This window comes from Carlito syrichta, unplaced genomic scaffold (genome assembly GCF_000164805.1).
Source record: "Carlito syrichta isolate Samal-C Ts95f unplaced genomic scaffold, Tarsius_syrichta-2.0.1 Scaffold169247, whole genome shotgun sequence".
NCBI lineage: Eukaryota > Metazoa > Chordata > Mammalia > Primates > Tarsiidae > Carlito > Carlito syrichta.
This window is the reverse complement of record NW_007113343.1, coordinates 1,438,847-1,449,500: the sequence shown is the minus strand read 5'-3', so window position 1 is coordinate 1,449,500 and position 10,654 is coordinate 1,438,847. Positions and strand designations below refer to the sequence as shown.

At 45.6% G+C, this 10,654-nt stretch overlaps 1 protein-coding gene across 1 annotated transcript in view; it reads right to left on the bottom strand.

The window, feature by feature from the left end:
• Window positions 1-345, bottom strand: part of PARVA (parvin alpha) — a 167,433-nt gene extending 167,088 nt beyond the window's left edge. Inside the window, 2 exon segments of the mRNA XM_008051270.1 lie at window positions 89-227; window positions 229-345. Of these exon segments, the coding sequence (XP_008049461.1) occupies window positions 89-227; window positions 229-345 (256 nt within the window).
• Window positions 346-10,654: the final 10,309 nt, after the last annotated feature.

Genomic DNA, 10,654 nt, shown 5'->3' with positions numbered 1-10,654 from the left:
CTCCCCGCCGGCCCCTCTGGTCCCCTCCTCACCGCCGTCCCCGGGCCCCCGGCCCCTACCGCCCGCCGGCCCGGCCGGCCGCACTCACCCTCCTTGGCTTTCTTCCTCCGGGCCAGAGTCCCTCCGAGTTTCCCCAAGAAGGAGTCATCTTTCTTGCGGGACGGGGGTGACTTGGGAGTCGGAGACTTGGGGACCGAGGGCGACTTCTGCGGGGAGGTGGCCATGGCGGCGGCGCGGGCAGCCGCGGGCCGGTCCGGACGCGGAGCGGGCGCTGGGCGGACGCGGCGGGCGGCGGCGGGACTGAGGCTGCGGCTTTCCAAACGGAAGCGGAATTATTTCAGGCATTCGAGGCAGCTCCCGCTCGCCTTTCCCTTCCCTCGCTCCCTCCCTCGCGCCGCCCTCCGCCCTGGAAGGAGCTGCGCGCTGGGCCCGCGCCCCCGGGTGCCCGCGGCGGGGAGGAGGCCCCAGATCTGCCCCTTGCAGGACTTGCGGCCGTGTGTGTGTGTGTGTGTGTGTGTGTGTGTGTGTGTGTGTGTGTAAAAGACCGTGTTTGTAAAAGACCGTGTGTGTGTGTGTAAAAGTCCGTGTGTGTGTGTAAAAGACCGTGTGTGTGTGTGTGTGTGTGTCAAAGGCTCTGCACCCAGCACACAGCTTAAGACACTGGCTCTTCCCTGCCTTGCCACCTGTGCAGTTTGTAAGGCCCACGTCCTGTGCCCAAGAGAGTGAGCCAGCTCCTGAAACAGTTGGAATGAAACAAAATGGGTTCAGGCCCCACCAAACGGCACAACCAACCAACCAACCAACCACTCCTGGACTTACCCATGGCTGTCAGTCTCCTCTTCTCCAGCCCCAGCCAAGACTGAGAAGTTTGAAGTTGTTGAGGGTAGGGCCAAGGCTGCTTATTTTTGCAAGACATCCGCGTTTCTGGCAGCTCAATGGCATGCACAGAGGAAGATCCCAAACGTTGGTGGAAACATAAATGGGGAGGCACATTCATGGGCTCCTGTGGGACAACCCTCCCCCCATTTATCCTGCCTAAACAAAAACAACAGACAACCAGACTTACTTGGGATAACGGGGGAGTCACAAAACACAGTGTTTCAAAGACTCATACTCGGAAATGATTAGAAGGCACATTTTATTGCGCTTGCCTCAGTTTCTCACTCGGGCTCTTGTGTCTCTCATTTTCACACACACACACAGCGTCTAAACAACTGTGTTTCCTCCTTGTGGTCCCTTTCCTGTAGCTACAGCTGATTGAACTTGGGTGAAACTTGACCCAAAGGGGCTAATGCTTGACCAGAGAGCAGCCAATCAGATAGCCTCAATCTAGAATCTGAAGGAAGCTGGAGAGACTGTTGTCAGAAGTGGAGCACTTGGCTGATGATCATGCAGAGTCAAGGCTGGGGTGTCCGATATTAGCTACATGTGGAGGAGAGAAATAAAAGGATGGAGCAAAGAAGTGTGCTCAAGAAGTCATGTGGTCTGACAACGAAAACCCGTGGAAAGTAACTGCCTGGATCTTTTCCCAGCCCTCACTTGCCCAGAACCAGCTGTGCTTCTTCCCAGAAAACAGTACTACAGCTTGTGATTAACCCCTTCACCCTTACTTGGACTAAGCACACTGACAAGCAACAATTCCTGAGTAGAGCTAAAATTTAGCAAGATGGTCTCAACTGACTATAAGCTCATTTTCTCTTTGCTTGAGAGTCATAATTTTTTTTAAATTATGCTTTCGTTAGTGCCTCTTACCTGACAGAAAGCAGAGAAGTTATGGTGTCTGCTAGTCTAGAAGATTACTATAACTCCCCTCCCCCACTAAATCTTAAAGAGATTAATCATCGATCATTTTTGTTCAGGATATCAGTTACATGAGGACATCTCCAAAATCTTATCTCCGGCCCTGCGGGCTCTTATCAGGGATTTTAGAGACATGTAGCCTAATAGTTGTGTGATCTTGGGAAAGTTTGTTCCTTCTTCTGAGTCTCCATTTCCTCACCTACAAAATGTAGTGGTTACAATGGAATAGTAGTTCTCAAACCTGGTTGTGCATCACAGTCCCCTAGGAGTTTGTTACAAACACTCACAGGCCTCCTCTCCAGAAATTCTGATTCAGTAGATCTGAGGTGAAACCAAACAAGAGGTTTGTTTTTTTTCTTTAAACAGATTACATCAATGATTTCAATGTAACTGACCCACATATCGATTGATGTTTGGGTGTTCAAGGCTACTTCCGGCTTTAACATTCCATGGTTCTCTATTCTTTCAAAAATTGCTAATACCTGTATGCAGGACTTAGGTCCTAAATGTGGCATGATCAGAATTACCCAGAATTCCTTAAGCTGCCCATGCATGCTTTTGGATACACAACCCTCTTCGGTCATGTTTATGCTCATTAAATTTTTAAAACCACTGAACGACCGGGCTCGGTGGCTCAGCCTGTAATACCACGCTTTGGGAGGCCGAGGTGAATGGATTGCCTGAGCCTGCAGGTTCAAGACCCGCCTGGGCAACTTGGCAAGAACTCATCTCTACAATAAATCAAAAAATTAGTCGGGTGTGGTAGTGCACACCTGTAGTTCCAGCTACTTGGAAGGCTGAGGCGGAAGGATCACCGGAGCCCAGCAGGTCGAGGCTGCAGTGGCCGGAAGAGTGCCACTGCACTCCAGTCTGGGTGACAGAGTGAGATTCCAACTCAAAAAATAAATAAATAAATAATAAAACCACTGAACAAGACTAAAAGGAAGAGCAAAATCTTGATTATTGCATGCTGGCTCCTAGAAAATATCAGTCACTTAAGCTGTGGAGAAGGCAATGTTGAATTTATTGTAGACCATGGTGAGGACAGCCCTGCAGTGGCAGTCTTAGTAGCATCCTGGAGTAGGAAAGGTCAAGTAGGGATATTTATAAAGTTTTGGGATCTGGATTAAGGCAGACTTTTCAATGGGGTGGTGCTTGATTAAGTATGGCCAAGGATCATGATAGTTTAGGACTGGTAGACCTAAGGAGAAGCTTTCAAAGAGTCGTGGAGAGTAAACAGTCTTTTTTAATGCTAGCTATTGAATAGTGTAAGGGCTTTATGTTAATTGCAGTGCGATTAGGGGGAAATTTCTTGAAAAGAACAAGACAGTTCTTTGCAACTTGTATCTTCCTGGGCAAGATAAAGATGGGGAATGATAAAGTTCTGTTAATGTAGGCGGTAACCTGTATTGGTGTGAATGGTTTCCAGGGTCTCAATATTATGTAGCTATCTTGTTATCCAAACCCTTCTGCCTGTTAGATAATTATCAATCTCTCTTGAAAGGCCAGTGAGGATGGGTGGTGAACTATGAATCAGTGCTCCTCAAAGTGCAATCTACAGACCAGTATTGATCCAGATACTATCATTAGCCAATGATATAAATGTAGAAACTGAGAGTTTTTAGAAACTTTTATAGCAATTTAGCAATGCAATGTCTACTTAAAAATAAAAATAAGAGGCCGGGCTCGGTTGCTTAGCCTGTAATCCCAGCACTTTGGGAGGCCGAGGTGAGTGGATTGCCTGAACCCATGGGTTCAAGACCCGCCTGGGCAACTTGGCGAGACCTTATCTCTACAATAAATCAAAAAAGCTGGGCGTGGTAACGCGCACCTCTAGTTCCAGCTACTTGGAAGGCTGAGGCGGAAGGATCGCTGGAGCCCAGCAGGTCGAGGTTGCAGTGGCCAGGAGCGGCCACTGCACTCCAGTCTGGGTGACAGAGTGAGACTCCAACTCAAAAAAAAAAAATCAGAAGCTTGTATTTTGAATATCTTTTCCATTTATTTTTCTAGTAATGCTTTTTTGTTGTAGTTTACAAAAATATTGGTCTGTGATGGATTGGCCCTTTATTATATATTATTTGAGAAGCACTGTTTCAAATTGCTCCTGTTTACTTACAGAGTTCATATACTCCCTTTTGATATAATGCTTTTAGAATGCTTAATGGTATGAACTGATCTGTTTTTGTTTAGAATATTAACTAAGATAATATATGGGGAAGCACCATCCACAGGCTAACTCTAAATCTTGCTTAATCAGAAATATATGCCACACTTTGTCCTTTGACAAGATGGGGAGGAGAACTTGCACCAGCTCTTCCGATCTAAATTGGTGTTTACAGTTAGGGCCCCACCAAACAGTTGTCCCTCCCATGCTTGGTCATGAAGTTTCAACTTACTCAAGGGATAGATTATGAGGACAGGTCATAAATGTGATGTGTGAGACTCTGCTGAATCTCTAGTTCAGCTTCTCCTTGAAATCTAGGCCTAGACAAATGGCACTGGGAAAGAATAAACCCAGGTTCCAGTCCTGGCTCAGTAGCCAGGTGATCTTGAACAAATCTCTCTCCTCATCATCTGTAAAATGAAGCCAGGGCGATACCTACTAAAGATGAACACCACACATATCTTATGATCAAAAATTTCAATTCTAGGTTGTACCCAACAAAATGAATACATGATGCATCCAGACACATGCTCTAGAAAGTTCATAGCAGCATCATTCAAATGCCTATTAACAGTTGATAAACTGTGGTAGTCACAGCAATGGGAATGAACAATTTGCAGCAATACAAATGTATCTCACCCATATAATAGTTGAGTGGGAAAAAAAGACACAAAAGAGCACATACTGTATCATTCTATTTATATAAAGTTCAAAAACAGGCCAAACTACTCTGTGATGTTAGAAGTCAGGATAGCGATTAGCCTAGGGAGGGATAGTGACAAGAATGGAGTGGGAGATGGGGGGCATGAGGGAGGCCACCACAGCTGGTCATTTTCTGGGTATAGATTCCATGGCTGTATTCATGTTCAAAATTAATGGAGCAGGTCAGGTGCAGTGACTCATACCTATAATCCCAGCACTTTAGGAGGGACAGGAGAATCGCTTGAACCCAGAAGTTCAAGACCAGCATGGGCAGCATTGTGAGACCTTGTCTCTACAAAAAAATAGAAAAGTTAGTAAGGTGTGGTGATGCATGCCTGCAGTCCCAGCTACTGGGGAAGCTGAGACAGAAGGATCACCTGAACCCAGGAATTCAAGGCTGCATTGAATCGTGAGTGTGCCACTGCACTCCAGCCTGGGCAACAGAATGAGACCTTGTCTCAAAAAAAAAAAAAAAAAAATTAGTGGAGCATACAATTAATAATTTGAGCAAGTTTTCTGTACCTATATTGTACTTCAATAAAAATGTACAAACATCACAAAAATGATTAATTTTTTTAAATGAAGCCATGGGACTACATGCCCTGAAGGATCCCTTTTATCTCTGATCTCCTCCAACTCCTGGTTGGCCCATGTCATCCAAAACCCCATAGATCTTAAACTAGGCCAGTTCTGTCCCCAGCCCTTTTCTTAGGAGATCACATTTCTAGCTAAACTTGTGCTGCCCTCAGCCACCCAACAGCTTTCCTACCCTGGTCCTGTCATCTTCCCTCAATTATTCCAACAGTCAAGGCTGTGGGACTTACAAGGCAAGATCGTGTAGTAGTGAAGGATATGGATTCAAATCACCTATTTGCAGGCAAATACGTATATAATGTTGTGCAAGTTACCTTTCTGTTGCTTCAGTTTTCTCATCATAATATTAGTATTTACCTCAAAAAGGTGTTGAGAGGAGCAAGAGAGTTAGTGTAAATAAATGCCTTAGCTCCATGCCTGGCAGATAATAAGTCTTAAGATCGATAAATGTTGGCTATTAGTATCTCACTTGAAACTCATAAATGATATCATGATATCATCACTTCCATTTTATGGATAATTTGAAACCTAGAAATTTAAATTACTTACTACAAATCACATCATAGCCAATAACTGAGAGACTAAGATGGTAGCCCCTAGGTTCTGTTCTCCAAATAGCCATAGAATTCACAGTTTTTAACTGAGATTATGGTCCTTCAGAATAAAGAGACTCTCTTTCAGCTAGGTGTGATCACATGACTATATTCCAACCAATAGGATGTAAACAAAAGTATCACATGCCAGCTACCAGGAACCAGCCCAAAAAAATAGATGGGAAATGAATATTCAACTTCTTTTGTTATCAGAGTGCGTAATCTAGGCCAGCTCTCCCCCTGAGAATGAATGGAAACACTGGACAAAATGTAAAATAAATCTGCTTGAAAGCCCTGGAAAGCAAACGAAATTCACAGGACCAATATCTCAGAGAAGGGAAAACCCCAGAGAGGGGGGCCTGTTGCCTTGGGACCACTTCTCCCCAGGGGCATCTGGTAATTTCAGAAGAGGCACCTGAGAGGGGGAGAGCACTGAACCAACCTCCCAAAGACGGCTATTAATAGACAAAAGCTCAGCCACCACCCGAATGGGGGGACCCTAGCAAACCTTCCAAAAGAGTCCACTCTAGTAGACAAAGGGAACATGAAGATCCTTTCAGTTAGAAAAACGCAGCTGCGAAAAATTGTTAAAAGCTGATCCAAACAAAAGGAAATACATAGCCGGGCATGGTAGGGCGCACCTGTAGTTCCAGCTACTTGGAAGGCTGAGACGGGAGGATCTCCAGAGCCCAGCAGGGCAAGGCTGCGGTGGCCAGGAGCGTGACACTGCACTCCAGTTTGGGCGACAGAGTGAGACACCAACTCAAAAAAAAAAGAATAGGAAATACATGCACGGCAGAGGAAAAATCATGTCAGGTAGAAGGTTGGTGACACAGGGAAGAACAAGCGACAAACAGAAGGGTAAATATATGGGTAAGCCCAAAAGCCTAACTATACAAAATAATAAAAATAATGTCTTACAGGGTTTTAAAATATAACTCAAGTTAAAATACACAAAAGTAGAAACATTCTACTTGGAAGTGACTAAATAGAGTAAGGTGCTCTAAGAGCCAGAACTTGTTTGAGAAGAAGTAAAGGTAATGATTTCTGTTGAACTTTGGTAAATCAAGGATCATGTTTTAATCTCTAGGGTAACCATTAAAAGACTAGTAAAAGAGGAACTATAAGCACCAAGCTAATGGAGAGAAAATTGGAGTTCAGGTGTTTCATTAATTGTATATGTGATCTATATCTGTCACATAGCAGGCAGCTTTTCTTTGTTTTCTGTTTTCTATTTATTTCACTGTTAATTTTTGTTTGTTTGTTTTGAGTCAGAGTCTCACTCTGTCGCCCAGGCTGGAGTGCAGTGGCATGCTCATGGCTACCGCAACTTCGACCTGCTGGGCTCAGGCGATCTTTCCACTTTAGCCTCCTGACTAGCTAGAACTATAGGCACGCACCATCATGCCCAGCTAATTGGTTTATTGTAGAGACAAGACCTTGCCAAGTTACCATGGCTAGTCTCAAACCCCTGGGTTCAGACAATCCTCTTGCCTCCACCTCCCAAAGTACTGGGATTATAGGTGTGACCCACGACACCCAGCTTACTATTACTTTTTATTATATAGCTTAAAAACCCAGGATAGAGATAAACCCATCATTTCAAAGCAAATTAAGACAAAACTCAAACGGAAAGGAGCCTTCACTAGGAACAGGTATCTTTCCAAAACGTTATAGGTTGAATTGCAATCCTAAAAAAGATTTATTGAAGTTCTAACCCCCGGTGCTTTATTTGGAAACAGGTTCATTGCAGACATAATTCGTTGTTAAAAATGGTATGTTAGGAGCCGGGCTCAGTGGCTCAGCCTGTAATCCCAGCGCTTTGGGAGGCCGAGGTGAGTGGATTGCCTGAGCCCACGGGTTCGAGACCCTCCCGGGCAACTTGGCGAGACCTCATCTCTACAATAAATCAAAAATTAGCCGGGCGTGGTAGCGCTCGCCTGTAGTTCCAGCTACTTGGAAGGCTGAGGCGGAAGGATCACCGGAGCCCAGCACGTCGAGGCTGCGGCGGCCGGGAGCGTGCCACTGCACTGCAGTCTGGGTGACGGAGTGAGACTCTAACTCAAAAAAAAATAACGGTATGTTTGGTCACACTGGAGTATGGTGGGCATCTACTCCAATAAGACTGATATCCAAATGAGAAGAGGAAGTTTGGACATAGACACGCACAGAGGAAGAAGATGGACATTGGAGTGATGCTGCCACAAGCCAAGGAATGCCTGGGACCACCAGAAGCTGGAAAACGCAGGGAAGAACCCTCCCCTAGAGTCTCAGAGGAAACACGGCTCAGAAGACATCATGATTTGGGACTGTTTTCTTTAGAACTGTGATAGCATAAATTTCTTGTTTTAAGCCACTTAAGTCTGTGATTCTTTGTTTCTACAGCCTTAGGAAATGGATACACCATCTAAGGGACAAAATGGGAGACCTTACAAATCATGATGAGGATATAACAAATCAATAATCAGAGGTCGTTTGGCCACATCAAAGCAGAAGGGGGAAGAAGGAAGCCAGCCAGAGCCTCTTTGGGACCTCTTTGGTCACGGAAAGCAAGAGGTGCTTTTAGGATCAAAGAAATGTGCGAGAGATAAAATGTCCCCGAAGTGGAGGATCTTAAGTGAGAAGACTCATTGCACATCCCCTTCCTTGGAAACTCTGGGATACTAGTGGTGGCCTTTGAAGGCCAGGCTCCCAGTGAGCCTGTCCCAGGAGTCCTACCTGTCCGGGTAAAGGCAACCCAGAAGGCAGGGGTGGGTGGGGATCAGGGCTTCCTTGGTGGGCAGGGAAGTCACAAGGCAGGAGGAGGAAGTTGGAAGACCTCAGCCTTAGTTGGTAACATGGTGGACTGAGGGTGGGGAAGCTTTTGAGGATCACAGGATGCTATCACTCAAATAACTTCTGAGTCAGTCATGGGGGATCATGTCCCAAGTTCTTTGAAACAGATGCTTACCTGCCTTTCGGGAGGAATATAAACTGTCGAGGTTGGTAGAGAAATTTCTCACCTGAGCCTGATACCTGAAGGCCAGCTGTGGAGGTGAAGCCCTAAAATCAGTAGTTCTTTCATGGGTCGTCTGGAAGAATGGAGAACACACCAGAAAAGGAACAGAAGGGCAAAGCTTTTAAGGACTGAAAGAAGGAAATGTGAGACAGGTTTGAGACCCAGCCAGGTGAGGGAGGATATCTAGTACCCCAGTGACTCTATTGGTTGTGGTACCTATCTCGATGGTGGCCACTGAGAACTTGGCTGGTGATCTGAAGAGTAAGATCTTTGTTGTCATTGTAATCCACCTTCCTCCCACACCCTATCTCAAGACTGTGTGGTCTATTGGGGCAAGAGTCTCTGTTTCCATCTCTGTTGGGGGAGATATTAAAGCTATGCCTATCTCGAACGTTTCCGTTTAGGGAAGAAGGTTAGATGTCCTATCTCTAACAATGAGCTGGAACCAAATCCCCAAGGCCAGATAGAATCTTCAGGAAACACTAAAGGATATACTTGAAGCACTGTGGGCCAAAGGGCTGTGCAAGAGGTTGACCAGCCAGTCAGCAGAGGCTAGTCAAGAGAGATGGTCCACAGAGAGATTCCACATGCACACTGGTGAGTCGGACAAAATCAGAGAAGTGACAGAGCTCTGAGGGTAGAGCGTCCAGGCGTAGTTTACGGCTTCTGTCTCCTCTGGTGGAAACTGTCCATTCTTCCCCATACTGCTGAGATTTGAAGTGTCGCTCTCTGTTTCTGCTGTTGGAATTTGAATGCCTTGAGAAGCACCATGGCTATTCCTATTACAAAGTTCTATTCTAGCCATTCCCGATTTAAAACTGGAGCCTCCTGCAAGGAACCTGTGGCAGGGGAGGGGAGGATCAGCTCCATTTCACAGATGAAGACATTGAGGCACAATTAAGTTGTTTGGTGTTCATCCAGTGAGCAGTGGCAGGGTTGAATTAGAGCCCTGGGGCTGCGATGCCAATGGCTTTATTTATGTATTTATTTAATTTATAAAAACTGAACTGGGCAAAGGAGTGAGTTAGCGACTCTTACCTGTGTTTAGAATGATTATACTTGTTTTTTTCTTGAGCTCTTTGTTTTCAAATTACACATTTATGGTTTTGCTTACATAGATACATATATCTCTGAAAATTATCATAAAAACATTTTCTACAGCCAAGCTTGGTGGCTCGCTGTAACCCCAGCACTTTGGGAGGCCCGGGTAAGTGGATTGCCTGAGCCCGCGAGTTCAAGATCAGCCCAGACAACTTGGTGAGACTTCATCTCTACAATAAAAAAAGAAAAACAAAATCAGCCAGGCATGGTAGCGCATGCCGTCATTCCAGCTACATGGAAGATTGAGGCGGACGGATCACTGGTGCCCAGCAGGTCGACGCTGGGGTGGCCGTGAGCATGCCACTGCATTCCAGCCTGGGCGACAGAATGAGACTTCAATTCAAAAAATAAAAATTAAATTGAAAAAAACCATGTTCTATTATTCTGGGAAAGGAAGAGGATTCATGTGCCACTGGTGTCCGTGGAGCCACTGTTCAGCATCAGGCTGTGTACTCCAGTTTCATGCAGGACCTTGAGGGCTGTTTTCCAGTGATGGCTGCCCTGCCCTACCCTCTGACTCCTCCTCCCCCACCTCTGCACAGTCTCTCTAAAGGCATGGGAAACCACCTCACTTTCAGATGGTCCCCAAAACACTCCCTCAGTCCTCTTTAATCTCACACCCCCTCTGCCCTGTGCTCTTGTTCCCTATCCTTAAGTCTTTGATTATATAGCACCATGCTTCTTAATTTGGGGCAAAAATAT